The sequence below is a fragment of the Squalius cephalus genome (genome assembly GCF_949319135.1).
Source record: "Squalius cephalus genome assembly, chromosome: 18".
In the NCBI taxonomy this organism is placed as follows: Eukaryota; Metazoa; Chordata; class Actinopteri; order Cypriniformes; family Leuciscidae; genus Squalius; species Squalius cephalus.
This window is the reverse complement of record NC_137139.1, coordinates 4,259,363-4,281,724: the sequence shown is the minus strand read 5'-3', so window position 1 is coordinate 4,281,724 and position 22,362 is coordinate 4,259,363. Positions and strand designations below refer to the sequence as shown.

General features: G+C 45.3%; 1 protein-coding gene across 1 annotated transcript; it reads left to right on the top strand.

Annotated features, from left to right (window-relative positions):
* Positions 1 to 1,180: 1,180 nt before the first annotated feature.
* tafazzin (tafazzin, phospholipid-lysophospholipid transacylase) lies at positions 1,181 to 22,220 on the top strand. The gene is made up of 11 exons (XM_079850281.1): positions 1,181 to 1,268; positions 1,697 to 1,830; positions 1,932 to 2,060; positions 2,138 to 2,183; positions 2,308 to 2,393; positions 4,891 to 4,971; positions 5,062 to 5,103; positions 5,185 to 5,247; positions 20,871 to 20,923; positions 21,014 to 21,091; positions 21,178 to 22,220. The coding sequence occupies exons 2-11, from the start codon at positions 1,722 to 1,724 to the stop codon at positions 21,277 to 21,279; spliced, it is 789 nt and encodes a 262-aa protein (XP_079706407.1). The 5' UTR covers positions 1,181 to 1,268; positions 1,697 to 1,721; the 3' UTR covers positions 21,280 to 22,220.
* The last annotated feature ends 142 nt before the right edge of the window (positions 22,221 to 22,362 follow it).

Sequence of the window (22,362 nt, the reverse complement as noted above, 5' to 3'; positions counted from 1 at the left end):
TATTCTTCTTAATTGTAAGAAAACAATTATTATGAATTCATATGAAAATGGTGGCCTACGTTTTGGGGATTTTGAAACGTTAAATAATACATTTAAAGTAAATTTTAAGAAACTTAGTCAGATTGTTAGAAATGCTCACTGCATTTGAACCTTTATCCACTCCCATATGCTTTCCAACCTTGCTAATATACATTTTCTTCTTAATTGTAATTATAATGTTGACAAAATACCAGTCAAATTATCTGAATTTCATCGCCAGGCCTTTTTATCATGGTCCTTGATATTCAAACACAACTTTTCTCCACATAAGTATTATTTATGGAACAATAAGGATATATTATAGAAACGCAAATCATTATTTTTGAAATATTGGTTTGATAATGGCATCATATTGGTGGATCAGTTATTGAATTTAAATGGTTTTCTTTTCACTTACAGTGATTATTAGATTCCTGTAACACCAGGGGACGTTTTTGATGCAATATCTCCTCATGTATGCTGTTTAGACATCAGAAAAGAATTAATATTCAACAATGGTCCCCACCTACTATAGTTAGTGCTTATGTAGATAACATTTGTTTTCCCCTTAACTCACGAAACATAAGAGCTTTCAAAGAATGTGTCAATGTGTCTCTGCCTTATACTCATATTGGAATCAATTGACAGACAATACTGTGTTTCTGATTTTACCACAAAGAACATTTATGGCCAATTTGTGTTGTTTTGGAAACATTTACTATGTGGTCTTTTTGGAGAACTATAGAGACAAGCACAGTCAGGTTTATATAATACATTTTATTATTTTAATAGCAAAATTCCATATTCACAAATGTACATTTTCCTGTAAAAAAAACAACAACCTGTTTTACATCATTTAAGAAAGAAATGGAGCTTTATATTGACTCAATTCGATGTTCTATGAAAATTACAGAAAATGTGTAAATGTGTTTATGTAGATCCTCCCTGCAGTGCAAGTTGTGCAACTCTGTGTTTCGTTTGTTGTAGCCTATTTTCTTGTATACTGTAGTATTTGTAACATACTCTTCTTTTCTGTTAATAAAAATATATAAAATAAAATAAGTGCCCTTCAGTAGTCCTGTGACACTATTTTCGTCCTCCTAACCTAATACTAATATTAGAATAGATCCCTCAAGGCCAAGGAAACCAATAACGTCTACAAAACTACACCTCCCACAATCCCTCACGGTGGAATAGTGTTTCCGGTTCCGCTGCATTTCTGCGGCCATCGGCTGACGGGACAGAAGAAGGTGGGAAGATTACAACTAACCTTACATTTTACAATAAACCAACCTCACGTAACAATTAACTTTGTTATTACAGAAAATCTCAAAACAATGACCCACACCCATAACTATACTATATCAGTTTAAAATGAGGAAGTTTCTCATGTTTCGACATCTGTAGCATTCAGCATTCAGCATTCATTTATGTCATATTTTGTCGCTGTGTTTTGTGTATTCGCTATTACTACACACACTATTTCTCAATATTATGTAATTAACGGCTGCCAGGCTGCTCCTGTATTTTTATTTGGACATATGCTTAAACAGATCTCTCCCAAAAAGATAACATGCCACATGTGAAGCGAACATACACTCAACAATTGAACTGCACAGACATGTACATTCCTGACAGCCCCTGCCAGCTGTTAAAGCTGTGTGTTGTGTTGTGTCAGTGAGTGTGTGTGTGAATGCTGAGAGATGCCCTTGGAGGTGGCATGGCCCTTCCCACAGTGCCCTCGGCTGGGCTGGAGGGTCTCCAGCAGGGTCATCACGGGGATGGTGGGCTCCTACAGTTACCTCTGGACCAGTGAGGCCAATGTTTCTCCATACTCGTATTTTGAATAACGTGTGCTATGAACTTACGGCAGATGTAACTGAATGACTTTCTCTGAATTTGCCTGACACTAGAGTATTTCAACTCTCTGATGGTGCACAACCCAGATGTTTTGCTGGACCTGGTGGACGAGCGTCCTCGGGACACACCGCTCATCACCCTGTGCAATCATCAGTCCTGCATGGATGACCCACACCTCTGGGGTAGGCCGGCCTCGGATCGCTGTATCGTAGAGTACACTCGCCTGCAGAAAACTGAACGCAGTTGTGGTGTTTTTCAGGAGTCCTGAAGCTCCGGCAGCTGTGGAACTTTAACAGGATGAGATGGTGTGTGTGAATGAAGGCCGAATCTGGAGACTCATGGAAAGGTGTTGTCAGTTCATATCATGTCATGTGGTGTGGTGTGTGTGTGTGTGTGTGTGTGTGTGTGTGTGTGTGTGTGTGTGTCCAGGGCACCTGCTGCCTCTGATATCTGTTTCACGAGAGAGTTTCACTCCAGCTTCTTCAGCAGAGGGAAGTGTGTGCCTGTTGTTCGAGGTAAACTCATCTAATGACACATTTGATCATTTCTGCAGTCTGCTTTTATTTCACACAGGTTTTATAAAAAAACATTTTTTTTATACTAAATCAAAATTCAGTCAATAATGCATTTTTAGTAGCAAGTAATCTTATTTGCATGCAAAACTGAAAACACTGATCGAGTGGACTGTCTGAAATAGGGGTGTGCAGCGGATCCCAAATCTGATCTCAATATCCAAATCTGATCTCAATATCCAAATCTGATCTCAATATCCAAATCTGATCTCAATATCCAAATCTGATTTCAATATCCAAATCTGATTTCAATATCCAAATCTGATCTCAATATCCAAATCTGATTTCAATATCCAAATCTGATCTCAATATCCAAATCTGATCTCAATATCCAAATCTGATCTCAATATCCAAATCTGATCTCAATATCCAAATCTGATCTCAATATCCAAATCTGATTTCAATATCCAAATCTGATCTCAATATCCAAATCTGATCTCAATATCCAAATCTGATTTCAATATCCAAATCTGATTTCAATATCCAAATCTGATCTCAATATCCAAATCTGATTTCAATATCCAAATCTGATCTCAATATCCAAATCTGATCTCAATATCCAAATCTGATCTCAATATCCAAATCTGATCTCAATATCCAAATCTGATTTCAATATCCAAATCTGATCTCAATATCCAAATCTGATCTCAATATCCAAATCTGATCTCAATATCCAAATCTGATCTCAATATCCAAATCTGATCTCAATATCCAAATCTGATCTCAATATCCAAATCTGATCTCAATATCCAAATCTGATTTCAATATCCAAATCTGATCTCAATATCCATGTCCGGAAGTGGCTGGGGCTTTGACCCCGAGGTCAGGGAATAACATGAGAAGCCCGGGGTTTTTTCTGTTCACGTCATAGTTTTCATTAACAAATATGCCTTTTATAACTCATATCTTTTTTTTATTTATTATAATTGCAAATTTTCTTTGTTTAATATCTTATAATTAAATCAATAATACTAAATGTTAATTAAAAGAAGGGAAAAAATCTTTTTATTTTAAATTTCTAGACGAACTAGAGGCAGTTTCTGTTAGGACAATCATCCATAACCTCGAACAGGCAAGGCAGGTTTATTTATATAGCAGATTTCATACACTATGGCAATTCAAAGTGCTTTACAGAGAGAGGAATAAAAATAATCACAAAATAAAAGCAAGGATAAGGAAATAAGAGGATTCTACATAAAATAGCAGATTAGAGAACATGGAAATGAAAGAAAATTTTCAATGGCAGGAAATTTCTACAAATCTAAAAACAACTTTGGTAACACTTTACAATAAGGTCTCATTTGTTAACATTACTAAATGCATTTATTAACACATCATGTCTTACTAGACATGTCAATTAGTAGAACGTGTGTATGATTCGGTATCTCAGTTGATATGACTCTTGTCAAGCTCTTATTTCTGAGAGACGCACAGGCAACTACGCAGATATTTGATTTGAGACTGTGGTGCACTCATTTCATTTACAGTCATTCGTGTATCATATCGTACGTTAAATATATCAATTAGTAGAACACGTGTGTGATGTTAAGATCATTGTGCTCGTTTCATTCATTCATTCACTTCACACACTCATTATTACAGCAGAGTGACTTTAGACTTGTATAAAGCTATAATATTCTGCTATCACAAGAAGTGTCAGATCAATATATTTATCCTGTTATTCTGTCAAATTAGTTTTTTTTGTTTTGAAGCCATTATCTGCTTTTCCACATATGCTAGTCTGAAACATTTGACTGTTGTAAAAGCAATATGCCTTGTATTGGAGGCAGGCCCTGTGTTCAGAAGCAGTCGGCTTGGAAGAGATCGTAAAGAGTAAGAGTAAGCTTAATCTTATCAGTGCAATACGATTAGAAGAAGAGTCATTTATCTCTACCTAATTGCTATTAACTGACAGTCAAATATGATAAATCAAAAATACATGCTAATAGTACAGTTCTCAGTGCTTTTTAAAGCAACACTAAGTAGGATTTTTTACCTTCAAATAATGTTTCCAAAATCGTTTCAGTGGTTCATCAAGTCGTGACAGGGTGAAAGGCACTTATGCCACCGCTTTGCGGTCATTTATCTGGTATATCCACGCTATGTAAGATTGCCAGATCAGGTCGCGTTTCTGTAGTTCTAATGAGACATAAGAAAACTACAAATTTGACTTGCTTTACGGCAAGCGTTACAATTGCCGATAGGTGGAGCGTACTGCCGGTGCTGGATAAACAGCGAGCCTGTGTGCGACGGTAGGCTGCGGTAGGCTAAATTATTTACAATAGCGGTAATGGACAATTCCGCTTCCAACCTGTAGGGTGACCGCAGAGGAAAAGTTCCTTGGTGTTGCTTTGAAGCCAATTTATATAGAAGACACTCAAGTTGATAAGGGTTTTAAGGTATTGTAAATGAAACGGCCCAACTGTCCTCTGTTTTTCAGGAGATGGAGTCTATCAGAAAGGAATGGATTTCCTGTTGGAAAAGCTGAATCAAGGGGATTGGGTACACATATTTCCAGAGGGTACAGCCACTCATATTTTTAACCTTAATATTTGTTTAGTGTACGACTTTCCTAATGTCTTAGGAAATATGGTACGTTTTCTCCTCCCAGGTAAAGTGAACATGACTGGAGACTTCATGAGGATAAAATGGGGTAAGATTTACACTCCTATAACTAGATACCTCTTGTTTCACCCTTATGTTTAGTTAAGTAAATCCTTTTGTTTCTGTACAGGAATTGGACGTTTGATTGCAGAGTGCTCTCTTCACCCAATCATTTTACCCATGTGGCATCTAGGTTAGTTATGCACGCACAAGTTCAAGGGCCAGATTTACTAAACCGGGCAAATTAGCGTGAGAGCGCAATTCCACAAATGCACAGATGGGACTGGAAAGGTCCTCAATTATCTACTGACGACACGCAAATTAAAGAACAGACGCAGTCAAATCATTTACATAATGACCAACGCAATTTACCAAGAGCAGCGCAAATTAGCGTCTGGATCACGGGTAACACAGGTGAAAATGCAGACTGTGAATCCCAGCTAAAGAAGCCACAGCACATTGACAAGTTTGTTTATGTTCTTATAACGTCTTCCTCTGGCGTTCCAAAGAAATAAATACCAGTGGAAAATATTTTCTACCAGGCGCTCTCTGTTCTCTGCGGTGTCTCCTCCTAGCAGCAACAATTGCAGCCATGTCGCAAAGTGGGTTAAAACGTGCTTTTTTGGGGCATTAAATAATGGTGCAAACACCAGTACACTGACGAGTGCAAACACCAGTACACTGACGAGCATAAACACCAGTACAGTGACGAACGCAAACACCAGTACAGTGACGAGCGCAAACACCAGTACAGTGACGAGAACAAACACCAGTACAGTGACGAGCTCAAACACTAGTACATTGATGAGCGCAAACACCAGAACGAGCGCAAACACCAGTACACTGACGAGCGCAAACACCAGTACACTGACGAGCGCAAACACCAGTACACTGACGAGAGCAAACACCAGTACAGTGACGTGCTCATACACCAGTACAGTGACGTGCTCATACACCAGTACAGTGACGAGAGCAAACACCAGTACACTGACGAGCGCAAACACCAGTACAGTGACGAGCTCAAACACCAGTACAGTGACGAGAGCAAACACCAGTACAGTGACGTGCTCATACACCAGTACAGTGACGTGCTCATACACCAGTACAGTGATGTGCTCAAACACCAGTACAGTGACGTGCTCATACACCAGTACAGTGACGTGCTCAAACACCAGTACAGTGACGTGCTCAAACACCAGTACAGTGACGAAAACACCAGTACAGTGACGAGCTCAAACACCAGTACAGTGACGTGCTCAAACACCAGTACAGTGACGTGCTCAAACACCAGTACAGTGACGTGCTCAAACACCAGTACAGTGACGAGCTCAAACACCAGTACAGTGACGAGAGTAAACACCAGTACAGTGACGAGCTCAAACACCAGTACAGTGACGAGAGTAAACACCAGTACAGTGATGAGCTCAAACACCAGTACAGTGACGAGCTCAAACACCAGTACAGTGACGAGAGTAAACACCAGTACAGTGACAAGCTCAAACACCAGTACAGTGATGAGCTCAAACACCAGCACAGTGACGAGAGTAAACACCAGTACAGTGACAAGCTCAAACACCAGTACAGTGATGAGCTCAAACACCAGTACAGTGACGAGAGTAAACACCAGTACAGTGACGAGAGTAAACACCAGTACAGTGACGAGAGTAAACACCAGTACAGTGACGAGCTCAAACACCAGTACAGTGACGAGCTCAAACACCAGTACAGTGACAAGCTCAAACACCAGTACAGTGACGTGCTCAAACACCAGTACACTGACGAGAGTAAACACCAGTACAGTGACGAGAGTAAACACCAGTACAGTGACGAGAGTAAACACCAGTACAGTGACGAGCTCAAACACCAGTACAGTGACGAGCTCAAACACCAGTACAGTGACGAGCTCAAACACCAGTACAGTGACGAGAGTAAACACCAGTACAGTGACAAGCTCAAACACCAGTACAGTGATGAGCTCAAACACCAGCACAGTGACGTGCTCAAACACCAGTACACTGACGAGAGCAAACACCAGTACACTGACGAGCTCAAACACCAGTACAGTGACGAGCTCAAACACCAGTACAGTGACGAGAGTAAACACCAGTACAGTGACGTGAGCAAACACCAGTACAGTGACGAGAGCAAACACCAGTACAGTGACGAGCGCAAACACCAGTACAGTGACGAGCTCAAACACCAGTACAGTGACGAGCGCAAACACCAGTACACTGACGAGCACAAACACCAGTACAGTGACAAGCGCAAACACCAGTACAGTGACGAGAGTAAACACCAGTACAGTGACGTGCTCAAACACCAGTACAGTGACGAGAGTAAACACCAGTGACGTGCTCAAACACCAGTACAGTGACGAGCGCAAACACCAGTACACTGACGAGCTCAAACACCAGTACAGTGACGAGCTCAAACACCAGTACAGTGACGAGCGCAAACACCAGTACACTGACGAGCACAAACACCAGTACAGTGACAAGCGCAAACACCAGTACAGTGACGAGAGTAAACACCAGTACAGTGACGTGCTCAAACACCAGTACAGTGACGAGAGTAAACACCAGTGACGTGCTCAAACACCAGTACAGTGACGAGCGCAAACACCAGTACACTGACGACACTGACGAGCGCAAACACCAGTACACTGACGAGCTCAAACACCAGGACACTGACGAGCTCAAACACCAGTACAGAGCGCAAACACCAGTACACTGACCAGCACAAACACCAGTACACTGACGAGCGCAAACACCAGTACACTGACGAGCGCAAACACCAGTACACTGACGAGAGCAAACACCAGTACAGTGACGTGCTCATACACCAGTACAAACACCAGTACACTGACGAGAGCAAACACCAGTACAGTGACGAGAGCAAACACCAGTACAGTGACGAGCTCAAACACCAGTACAGTGATGAGCTCAAACACCAGTACAGTGACGTGCTCAAACACCAGTACAGTGACGAGAGTAAACACCAGTACACTGACGAGAGCAAACACCAGTACAGTGACGTGCTCATACACCAGTACAGTGACGAGAGCAAACACCAGTACAGTGACGAGAGCAAACACCAGTACAGTGACGAGCTCAAACACCAGTACAGTGACGAGCTCAAACACCAGTACAGTGACGTGCTCAAACACCAGTACAGTGACGAGAGTAAACACCAGTACAGTGACGTGCTCAAACACCAGTACAGTGACGAGCGCAAACACCAGTACACTGACGAGCACAAACACCAGTACAGTGACAAGCGCAAACACCAGTACAGTGACAAGCGCAAACACCAGTACAGTGACGAGAGTAAACACCAGTACAGTGACGTGCTCAAACACCAGTACAGTGACGAGAGTAAACACCAGTGACGTGCTCAAACACCAGTTCACTGACGAGCAGAAACACCAGTACACTGACGAGCGCAAACACCAGTACAGTGACGAGCGCAAACACCAGTACAGTGACGTGCTCAAACACCAGTATAGTGACGAGAGTAAACACCAGTGACGTGCTCAAACACCAGTACAGTGACGAGAGTAAACACCAGTACAGTGACGTGCTCAAACACCAGTACAGTGACGAGAGTAAACACCAGTACAGTGACGAGAGTAAACACCAGTACAGTGACGTGCTCAAACACCAGTACAGTGACGAGAGTAAACACCAGTACAGTGACGTGCTCAAACACCAGTACAGTGACGAGAGTAAACACCAGTACAGTGACGTGCTCAAACACCAGTACAGTGATGTGCTCAAACACCAGTACAGTGACGAGCGCAAACACCAGTACAGTGACGTGCTCAAACACCAGTACAGTGACGAGAGTAAACACCAGTACAGTGACGTGCTCAAACACCAGTACAGTGACGTGCTCAAACACCAGTACAGTGACGAGCACAAGCACCAGTACACTGACGAGCGCAAACACCAGTACAGTGACGAGAGTAAACACCAGTACAGTGACGTGCTCAAACACCAGTACAGTGAGCGCAAACACCAGTACAGTGACGAGAGCAAACACCAGTACAGTGACGTGCTCATACACCAGTACAGTGACGTGCTCATACACCAGTACAGTGACGTGCTCATACACCAGTACAGTGACGACACTGACGAGAGTAAACACCAGTACAGTGACGTGCTCAAACACCAGTACAGTGACGTGCTCAAACACCAGTACAGTGACGAGAGTAAACATCAGTACAGTGACGTGCTCAAACACCAGTACAGTGACGAGCACAAGCACCAGTACACTGACGAGCGCAAACACCAGTACAGTGACGAGAGTAAACACCAGTACAGTGACGTGCTCAAACACCAGTACAGTGACTTGCTCAAACACCAGTACAGTGACGAGAGTAAACACCAGTACAGTGACGTGCTCAAACACCAGTACAGTGAGCGCAAACACCAGTACAGTGACGAGCGCAAACACCAGTACAGTGACGAGAGTAAACACCAGTACAGTGAGCGCAAACACCAGTACAGTGACGAGCGCAAACACCAGTACAGTGACGAGAGCAAACACCAGTACAGTGACGAGCGCAAACACCAGTACAGTGACGAGAGCAAACACCAGTACAGTGACGTGCTCATACACCAGTACAGTGACGTGCTCATTAGGGCTGTCACTTTTGAGAAAAATCAAATTCGAACGGATATCGAATATCAAGCATTGTATTCGAATATATTCGAATATCTACGAGTAAAATGTAAAATGAAAAATGAAGTTAACGAACAACCTCGATCCATCAGGAAACGCCACATGGTCGCTGAATTTCACTGCGCTTCATGAAGAGTTTTTCTTTTGCGTGAAGAAGCCGTTCGCCGGAGATGTGTTAAAAGATAGCGGAGTGCATTCATGATTATTAGGCTATCGGTATAATAATCCTCCTGGCGCCGGGTCTGAGTGAGTAATTTACTCTCTTACCTTTGTTCTTTGATTAACATTAATGACACTTTAAGACCAGCCGCTGCGGACAGAGACGCGATCTGACACGCGTCGCATTTTCTCACAAATCTCTACGTTCATTTAAGACTTTATTTAAATAATTTAAGACTGCTCTTATGAGGACACTCGACAAAACGGACATTTGGCATAATTTGTGTGTTGTGGTTTGTTCAAGCCCGAAAGAGAACTTGATACTGACACGCGTCTTTTCTGTGGGTCGTGTGTGTGTGTGCGTAATAGGCAGGAATTACAGCGCGGTCTCTTTAGTCTTGTCGTTATTTTCCATTTACAAAACAAGCTGGCTATTGGCTATTATTCGCTTGATTTGGTCATGGGCCTATACGCTACAATACGTTTAGAGCGGCCGCTACTGGATGAGATGGCAAACAATAAAATAAAAAGCAAACGGTCTAATCATAGACTGTAAAAAATTAGCAAAACATGCCACTTTAAAAACCGGATAGTTTATTTATAGTTCGATTTCAAATATTTCACGTCATGTTCGAATGCATATTCGAATATCGAATAAAAAGTGACAGCCCTAGTGCTCATACACCAGTACAGTGACGTGCTCATACACCAGTACAGTGACGTGCTCAAACACCAGTACAGTGACGTGCTCAAACACCAGTACAGTGACGAGCGCAAACACCAGTACACTGACGACACTGACGAGCTCAAACACCAGTACAGTGACGTGCTCATACACCAGTACAGTGACGTGCTCATACACCAGTACAGTGACGTGCTCATACACCAGTACAGTGACGTGCTCATACACCAGTACAGTGACGTGCTCAAACACCAGTACAGTGACGTGCTCAAACACCAGTACAGTGACGAGAGTAAACACCAGTACAGTGACGTGCTCAAACACCAGTACAGTGAGGTGCTCAAACACCAGTACAGTGACGAGCTCAAACACCAGTACAGTGACGAGAGTAAACACCAGTACAGTGACGAGCTCAAACACCAGTACAGTGACGAGAGTAAACACCAGTACAGTGACGAGCTCAAACACCAGTACAGTGACGAGCTCAAACACCAGTACAGTGACGAGAGTAAACACCAGTACAGTGACAAGCTCAAACACCAGCACAGTGATGAGCTCAAACACCAGCACAGTGACGTGCTCAAACACCAGTACACTGACGAGAGCAAACACCAGTACACTGACGAGCTCAAACACCAGTACAGTGACGAGCTCAAACACCAGTACAGTGACGAGAGTAAACACCAGTACAGTGACGTGCTCAAACATCAGTACAGTGACGAGCTCAAACACCAGTACAGTGACGAGCTCAAACACCAGTACAGTGACGAGCGCAAACACCAGTACAGTGACGAGCGCAAACACCAGTACAGTGACGAGCTCAAACACCAGTACAGTGACGAGCTCAAACACCAGTACAGTGACGAGCGCAAACACCAGTACAGTGACGAGCGCAAACACCAGTACAGTGACGAGCTCAAACACCAGTACAGTGACGAGAGTAAACACCAGTACAGTGACGAGCTCAAACACCAGTACAGTGACGAGCTCAAACACCAGTACAGTGACGAGCTCAAACACCAGTACAGTGACGAGAGTAAACACCAGTACAGTGACGAGCGCAAACACCAGTACACTGACGAGCACAAACACCAGTACAGTGACAAGCGCAAACACCAGTACAGTGACGAGAGTAAACACCAGTACAGTGACGTGCTCAAACACCAGTACAGTGACGAGAGTAAACACCAGTGACGTGCTCAAACACCAGTACACTGACGAGCACAAACACCAGTACACTGACGAGCGCAAACACCAGTACAGTGACGAGCGCAAACACCAGTACAGTGACGTGCTCAAACACCAGTACAGTGACGAGAGTAAACACCAGTGACGTGCTCAAACACCAGTACAGTGACGAGAGTAAACACCAGTACAGTGACGTGCTCAAACACCAGTACAGTGACGAGAGTAAACACCAGTACAGTGACGTGCTCAAACACCAGTACAGTGACGAGAGTAAACACCAGTACAGTGACGTGCTCAAACACCAGTACAGTGACGAGAGTAAACACCAGTACAGTGACGTGCTCAAACAGCAGTACAGTGACGTGCTCAAACACCAGTACAGTGACAAGCGCAAACACCAGTACAGTGACGTGCTCAAACACCAGTACAGTGACGAGAGTAAACACCAGTACAGTGACGTGCTCAAACACCAGTACAGTGACGTGCTCAAACACCAGTACACTGACGAGCACAAGCACCAGTACACTGACGAGCGCAAACACCAGTACAGTGACGAGAGTAAACACCAGTACAGTGACGTGCTCAAACACCAGTACAGTGACGTGCTCAAACACCAGTACAGTGACGAGCTCAAACAGCAGTACAGTGACGTGCTCAAACACCAGTACAGTGACAAGCGCAAACACCAGTACAGTGACGTGCTCAAACACCAGTACAGTGACGAGAGTAAACACCAGTACAGTGACGTGCTCAAACACCAGTACAGTGACGTGCTCAAACACCAGTACACTGACGAGCACAAGCACCAGTACACTGACGAGCGCAAACACCAGTACAGTGACGAGAGTAAACACCAGTACAGTGACGTGCTCAAACACCAGTACAGTGACGTGCTCAAACACCAGTACAGTGACGTGCTCAAACACCAGTACAGTGACGAGAGTAAACACCAGTACAGTGACGTGCTCAAACACCAGTACAGTGAGCGCAAACACCAGTACAGTGACGAGCGCAAACACCAGTACAGTGACGAGCGCAAACACCAGTACACTGACGACACTGACGAGCGCAAACACCAGTACACTGACGAGCTCAAACACCAGTACAGAGCGCAAACACCAGTACAGTGACGAGCGCAAACACCAGTACACTGACGAGCGCAAACACCAGTACACTGACGAGCGAAAACACTGACGAGCGCAAACACCAGTACACTGACGAGCGCAAACACCAGTACACTGACGAGAGCAAACACCAGTACAGTGACGTGCTCATACACCAGTACAGTGACGAGAGCAAACACCAGTACAGTGACGAGAGCAAACACCAGTACAGTGACGAGCTCAAACACCAGTACAGTGATGAGCTCAAACACCAGTACAGTGACGAGCGCAAACACCAGTACACTGACGAGCACAAACACCAGTACAGTGACAAGCGCAAACACCAGTACAGTGACGAGAGTAAACACCAGTACAGTGACGTGCTCAAACACCAGTACAGTGACGAGAGTAAACACCAGTGACGTGCTCAAACACCAGTACACTGACGAGCACAAACACCAGTACACTGACGAGCGCAAACACCAGTACAGTGACGAGCGCAAACACCAGTACAGTGACGAGCGCAAACACCAGTACAGTGACGTGCTCAAACACCAGTACAGTGACGAGAGTAAACACCAGTGACGTGCTCAAACACCAGTACAGTGACGAGAGTAAACACCAGTACAGTGACGTGCTCAAACACCAGTACAGTGACGAGAGTAAACACCAGTACAGTGACGTGCTCAAACACCAGTACAGTGACGAGAGTAAACACCAGTACAGTGATGTGCTCAAACACCAGTACAGTGACGAGAGTAAACACCAGTACAGTGACGTGCTCAAACAGCAGTACAGTGACGTGCTCAAACACCAGTACAGTGACAAGCGCAAACACCAGTACAGTGACGTGCTCAAACACCAGTACAGTGACGAGAGTAAACACCTATACAGTGACGTGCTCAAACACCAGTACAGTGACGTGCTCAAACACCAGTACACTGACGAGCACAAGCACCAGTACACTGACGAGCGCAAACACCAGTACAGTGACGAGAGTAAACACCAGTACAGTGACGTGCTCAAACACCAGTACAGTGACGTGCTCAAACACCAGTACAGTAACGAGCGCAAACACCAGTACAGTGACGAGCGCAAACACCAGTACAGTGACGAGCGCAAACACCAGTACACTGACGACACTGACGAGCGCAAACACCAGTACACTGACGAGCTCAAACACCAGTACAGAGCGCAAACACCAGTACAGTGACGAGCGCAAACACCAGTACAGTGACGTGCTCATACACCAGTACAGTGACGTGCTCATACACCAGTACAGTGACGTGCTCAAACACCAGTACAGTGACGTGCTCAAACACCAGTACAGTGACGTGCTCAAACACCAGTACAGTGACGAGCTCAAACACCAGTGACGTGCTCAAACACCAGTACAGTGACGAGAGTAAACACCAGTACAGTGACGTGCTCAAACACCAGTACAGTGACGAGCTCAAACACCAGTACAGTGACGAGCTCAAACACCAGTACAGTGACGAGCTCAAACACCAGTACAGTGACGAGCTCAAACACCAGTACAGTGACGAGCTCAAACACCAGTACAGTGACGAGCTCAAACACCAGTACAGTGACGAGAGTAAACACCAGTACAGTGACAAGCTCAAACACCAGTACAGTGACGTGCTCAAACACCAGTACAGTGACGTGCTCAAACACCAGTACAGTGACGAGCTCAAACACCAGTGACGAGCTCAAACACCAGTACAGTGACGAGAGTAAACACCAGTACAGTGACGTGCTCAAACACCAGTACAGTGACGAGCTCAAACACCAGTACAGTGACGAGCTCAAACACCAGTACAGTGACGAGCTCAAACACCAGTACAGTGACGAGCTCAAACACCAGTACAGTGACGAGCTCAAACACCAGTACAGTGACGAGAGTAAACACCAGTACAGTGACAAGCTCAAACACCAGTACAGTGATGACACCAGGACACTGACGAGCTCAAACACCAGTACAGTGACGAGCTCAAACACCAGTACAGTGACGAGCGCAAACACCAGTACAGTGACGAGCTCAAACACCAGTACAGTGACGAGAGTAAACACCAGTACAGTGACGAGCTCAAACACCAGTACAGTGACGAGCTCAAACACCAGTACAGTGACGTGCTCAAACACCAGTACAGTGACGAGAGTAAACACCAGTACAGTGACGTGCTCAAACACCAGTACAGTGACGAGCGCAAACACCAGTACACTGACGAGCACAAACACCAGTACAGTGACAAGCGCAAACACCAGTACAGTGACGAGAGTAAACACCAGTACAGTGACGTGCTCAAACACCAGTACAGTGACGAGAGTAAACACCAGTGACGTGCTCAAACACCAGTACAGTGACGTGCTCAAACACCAGTACACTGACGAGCACAAACACCAGTACAGTGACGAGCACAAACACCAGTACACTGACGAGCGCAAACACCAGTACACTGACGAGCGCAAACACTAGTACAGTGACGAGCACAAACACCAGTACACTGACGAGCGCAAACACCAGTACAGTGACGAGCTCAAACACCAGTACAGTGACGAGAGCAAACACCAGTACACTGACGAGCACAAACACCAGTACAGTGACAAGCGCAAACACCAGTACAGTGACGAGAGTAAACACCAGTACAGTGACGTGCTCAAACACCAGTACAGTGACGAGAGTAAACACCAGTGACGTGCTCAAACACCAGTACACTGACGAGCACAAACACCAGTACACTGACGAGCGCAAACACCAGTACAGTGACGAGCGCAAACACCAGTACAGTGACGAGCGCAAACACCAGTACAGTGACGTGCTCAAACACCAGTACAGTGACGAGAGTAAACACCAGTGACGTGCTCAAACACCAGTACAGTGACGAGAGTAAACACCAGTACAGTGACGTGCTCAAACACCAGTACAGTGACGAGAGTAAACACCAGTACAGTGATGTGCTCAAACACCAGTACAGTGACGAGAGTAAACACCAGTACAGTGACGTGCTCAAACAGCAGTACAGTGACGTGCTCAAACACCAGTACAGTGACAAGCGCAAACACCAGTACAGTGACGTGCTCAAACACCAGTACAGTGACGAGAGTAAACACCAGTACAGTGACGTGCTCAAACACCAGTACAGTGACGTGCTCAAACACCAGTACACTGACGAGCACAAGCACCAGTACACTGACGAGCGCAAACACCAGTACAGTGACGAGAGTAAACACCAGTACAGTGACGTGCTCAAACACCAGTACAGTGACGTGCTCAAACACCAGTACAGTAACGAGCGCAAACACCAGTACAGTGACGAGCGCAAACACCAGTACAGTGACGAGCGCAAACACCAGTACACTGACGACACTGACGAGCGCAAACACCAGTACACTGACGAGCTCAAACACCAGTACAGAGCGCAAACACCAGTACAGTGACGAGCGCAAACACCAGTACACTGACGAGCGCAAACACCAGTACACTGACGAGCGCAAACACTGACGAGCGCAAACACCAGTACACTGACGAGCGCAAACACCAGTACACTGACGAGAGCAAACACCAGTACAGTGACGTGCTCATACACCAGTACAGTGACGAGAGCAAACACCAGTACAGTGACGAGAGCAAACACCAGTACAGTGACGAGCTCAAACACCAGTACAGTGATGAGCTCAAACACCAGTACAGTGACGAGAGCAAACACCAGTACAGTGACGTGCTCATACACCAGTACAGTGACGTGCTCATACACCAGTACAGTGACGTGCTCAAACACCAGTACAGTGACGTGCTCAAACACCAGTACAGTGACGTGCTCAAACACCAGTACAGTGACGAGCTCAAACACCAGTGACGTGCTCAAACACCAGTACAGTGACGAGAGTAAACACCAGTACAGTGACGTGCTCAAACACCAGTACAGTGACGAGCTCAAACACCAGTACAGTGACGAGCTCAAACACCAGTACAGTGACGAGCTCAAACACCAGTACAGTGACGAGAGTAAACACCAGTACAGTGACAAGCTCAAACACCAGTACAGTGACGTGCTCAAACACCAGTACAGTGACGTGCTCAAACACCAGTACAGTGACGAGCTCAAACACCAGTGACGAGCTCAAACACCAGTACAGTGACGAGAGTAAACACCAGTACAGTGACGTGCTCAAACACCAGTACAGTGACGAGCTCAAACACCAGTACAGTGACGAGCTCAAACACCAGTACAGTGACGAGCTCAAACACCAGTACAGTGACGAGCTCAAACACCAGTACAGTGACGAGAGTAAACACCAGTACAGTGACAAGCTCAAACACCAGTACAGTGATGACACCAGGACACTGACGAGCTCAAACACCAGTACAGTGACGAGCTCAAACACCAGTACAGTGACGAGCGCAAACACCAGTACAGTGACGAGCTCAAACACCAGTACAGTGACGAGAGTAAACACCAGTACAGTGACGAGCTCAAACACCAGTACAGTGACGAGCTCAAACACCAGTACAGTGACGTGCTCAAACACCAGTACAGTGACGAGAGTAAACACCAGTACAGTGACGTGCTCAAACACCAGTACAGTGACGAGCGCAAACACCAGTACACTGACGAGCACAAACACCAGTACAGTGACAAGCGCAAACACCAGTACAGTGACGAGAGTAAACACCAGTACAGTGACGTGCTCAAACACCAGTACAGTGACGAGAGTAAACACCAGTGACGTGCTCAAACACCAGTACAGTGACGTGCTCAAACACCAGTACACTGACGAGCACAAACACCAGTACAGTGACGAGCACAAACACCAGTACACTGACGAGCGCAAACACCAGTACACTGACGAGCGCAAACACTAGTACAGTGACGAGCACAAACACCAGTACACTGACGAGCGCAAACACCAGTACAGTGACGAGCTCAAACACCAGTACAGTGACGAGAGTAAACACCAGTACAGTGACGTGCTCAAACACCAGTACAGTGACGTGCTCAAACACCAGTACAGTGACGAGCTCAAACACCAGTACAGTGACGAGAGTAAACACCAGTACAGTGACGAGCTCAAACACCAGTACAGTGACGAGCTCAAACACCAGTACAGTGACGAGCTCAAACACCAGTACAGTGACGAGAGTAAACACCAGTACAGTGACAAGCTCAAACACCAGTACAGTGATGAGCTCAAACACCAGCACAGTGACGAGCTCAAACACCAGTACAGTGACGAGCTCAAACACCAGTACAGTGACGAGAGTAAACACCAGTACAGTGACGTGCTCAAACACCAGTACAGTGACGAGAGTAAACACCAGTACAGTGACGAGCTCAAACACCAGTACAGTGACGAGAGTAAACACCAGTACAGTGACGTGCTCAAACACCAGTACACTGACGAGCACAAACACCAGTACAGTGATGAGCTTAAACACCAGTACAGTGATGAGCTTAAACACCAGTACAGTGACGTGCTCAAACACCAGTACAGTGACGAGCTCAAACACCAGTACAGTGACGAGAGTAAACACCAGTACAGTGACAAGCTCAAACACCAGTACAGTGATGAGCTCAAACACCAGCACAGTGACGAGCTCAAACACCAGTACAGTGACGAGCTCAAACACCAGTACAGTGACGAGAGTAAACACCAGTACAGTGACGTGCTCAAACACCAGTACAGTGACGAGAGTAAACACCAGTACAGTGACGAGCTCAAACACCAGTACAGTGACGAGAGTAAACACCAGTACAGTGACGTGCTCAAACACCAGTACACTGACGAGCACAAACACCAGTACAGTGATGAGCTTAAACACCAGTACAGTGATGAGCTTAAACACCAGTACAGTGACGTGCTCAAACACCAGTACAGTGACGTGCTCAAACACCAGTACAGTGACGAGAGTAAACACCAGCACAGTGACGAGCTCAAACACCAGCACAGTGACGAGCTCAAACACCAGTACACTGACGAGCGCAAACACCAGTACAGTGACGAGCGCAAACACCAGTACAGTGACGAGCGCAAACACCAGTACAGTGACGTGCTCAAACACCAGTACACTGACGAGAGTAAACACCAGTACAGTGACGTGCTCAAACACCAGTACACTGACGAGCACAAACACCAGTACAGTGATGAGCTTAAACACCAGTACAGTGATGAGCTTAAACACCATTACAGTGACGTGCTCAAACACCAGTACAGTGACGAGCGCAAACACCAGTACAGTGACGAGAGTAAACACCAGTACAGTGACGTGCTCAAACACCAGTACAGTGACGAAAACACCAGTACAGTGACGAGCTCAAACACCAGTACAGTGACGTGCTCAAACACCAGTACACTGACGAGCGCAAACACCAGTACAGTGACGTGCTCAAACACCAGTACAGTGACGAGCGCAAACACCAGTACAGTGACGAGAGTAAACACCAGTACAGTGACGTGCTCAAACACCAGTACAGTGACGTGCTCAAACACCAGTACAGTGACGAGAGTAAACACCAGTACAGTGACGTGCTCAAACACCAGTACAGTGACGAGAGTAAACACCAGTACAGTGACGTGCTCAAACACCAGTACAGTGACGTGCTCAAACACCAGTACAGTGACGAGAGTAAACACCAGTACAGTGACGTGCTCAAACACCAGTACAGTGACGAGCGCAAACACCAGTACAGTGACGAGAGTAAACACCAGTACAGTGACGTGCTCAAACACCAGTACAGTGACGTGCTCAAACACCAGTACAGTGACGAGAGTAAACACCAGTACAGTGACGTGCTCAAACACCAGTACAGTGACGAGAGTAAACACCAGTACAGTGACGTGCTCAAACACCAGTACAGTGACGTGCTCAAACACCAGTACAGTGACGAGAGTAAACACCAGTACAGTGACGTGCTCAAACACCAGTACACTGACGAGCGCAAACACCAGTACAGTGACGTGCTCAAACACCAGTACAGTGACGAGCGCAAACACCAGTACAGTGACGAGAGTAAACACCAGTACAGTGACGTGCTCAAACACCAGTACAGTGACGTGCTCAAACACCAGTACAGTGACGAGAGTAAACACCAGTACAGTGACGTGCTCAAACACCAGTACAGTGACGAGAGTAAACACCAGTACAGTGACGTGCTCAAACACCAGTACAGTGACGTGCTCAAACACCAGTACAGTGACGTGCTCAAACACCAGTAAATCACCTTGCGTGACTAGTTTAATTCTTCTCCTCCTATAAATACTTAGCCTGGTAATACCAAACTCTGCTACTTCGCTTTGCTTCGTAGACAGAGTCTGGAAGGGCATAATTGAAAAGCGTTTTGTTTCTCGCGGTGGGGGGGGCGCTTGTCTGAAGTTTAAAATCATTGGTTACCCGTAAGCCAATCACATTACGTTTGGTTATGGCGTGTGTTATGCGCATGCTCAGCCGCATCTATCTTCCACTGTAAACACGGATGATGCGAAAACAAAACCATCGAGCAAAAAACCGGAGTGAACATGGCTGTGAACGACTTTTGCAGATTATGTGAAGTAAATCTACGCATCCACGGTACAATCAGCGTCTACGTCACGGCTCTCAGCCCGCCCTCTGTTCGTTGATTGGCCGGCTGTTTTCAGGCCGGAGGAAAACTGAGAGACAGGTCGCTATCTCAGACTGAGTACAGAAGCGAAATGAAATTGAGCGGAAGTACGAAGTCTGACGTAGTCAGGCTAATAAATACTGAGTCTGAAAGGAAAACTTCTACAAATGCATATGTAATAAGGTCAGCCGCAAAAGTAACCCTGTCCACGTCTTGTCAACGCTAGTTTTACACTGCGTGTCTTTAGTAAATCCTGACAGTAGTTTAACGCCAAAAGAGGGTTTGCGCTGGAGCGAGCTGTCAGTGAATCTGGCCCTCAGTGGCGTAAGTGGCTACCATAGCACATGACTTCATGATGAATATCTGAGCTATTCTTTACTTGTGGACCTTTGTTCTTCAGGTCTGAATGATGTCCTGCCAAATCAAGAACCTTACATTCCTCGAGTGGGAAAGGTTAATACACATTTTCCTTGTGTGATGTCATATCGCTGATCTTCCATTGTCACACAGTTTTGACCCTGAGTGTTCTTCCGTTCTGTGCAGCGAATAACCGTTCTCGTTGGAAAACCCTTCACAGTCAGACATCTGGTGGATGCGCTGAGAGCTGAAAACACCAGTCCGGTAGGTGGTCATGTGACAGTGGGATGAGTGATGTGTGTGTCAAACTGATAGGTTTGCAGTTGAGAGCAACATTGGTTTTCTTACAGATGGAAATGCGAAAAACCGTGACAGACTTTGTTCAAGGGGAGTTTCTCGGTTTGAAAGCCCAGGCTGAAGCTCTTCATCACAGGATACAGAACTGCACATAACGGCGAGGAACTCGTCTCGGGAGACATCGCCCTTCAGCTAACCCTGGCCTTACACCACTAGAGCAGAGGATACACACCGAGAGGTGCACGGCATCTTTGTAAGGAGTGTTATATCCGTGATGAAGAGGCATGAGAGGTGAATGAGTGGATGTATGTGTGGACAGTCAGATATGAGCTGATATGAGCTTTTGTTGTTGTGAATGAGTTGTGACTCAAGCCATGTTCAAGACCTCAGGACACACACAGTGTGTGACCGCCTGGAAATGCCTTTAGACTGCGGAGCACAATATGTTGCATCCTCCCACAGTCGTTGATTTCTACTTAATTCTACACAATACTTTACCCTTCAGAAAACTTAGTGTTGAAATGAGCTCTTTTACTAGTAACGCATGTCAGTGTGTCATTTGTATTCAATTTCTTGAATATCTGAACATGTTAAATTTGTTTGCATGCTCATTTGTCATAGCTGGATCAGTAATTGTGATGACAGACATATTAACAATGTTGAATTCTTGATTTACTGTGGGAATGCTGAAGGATTTAGTCAATCTTTTTAATGACAGATTGAGAATTTCGAGATGACAGTAATAGCCGTTAAGAGTTTTAATATTTGGTGCAGTATTTGACTGTACATGCTCTGTAAATACATAATTCTGACTGTGAACACAGAAGTGTACTGAATTATTTCACAATGCACTTATGCATCTTATTTGCCTAAATCATGATGGAATGAGGGTTGATCAGAAGCATGTGAAAGGTGATAATATTTTGTTAAATACATTTTAGGGATAAATAGACATTTGATATTGTTCAAAATAAAAGGCAAAAAAGTAAAATAAAAAGATTAAACTGTCTATACTGTAATTTTTATCATCATGTGTTTAAGGTGTTTTCCTATGTTTTTGTCTTAAACAATGAAATGTGATAAATGTGACTGGACTAAAGATCTCTCTCTCTCTCACACACACACATACACTCTCTCTCTCTCTCTCTCTCTCTCTCCTTTCTCTCTCTCTCTCTCTCTCCTTTCACTACTGCTTCTTATCTGTCAGTGGCACATTGGGAGGATTGATTCATTTGATT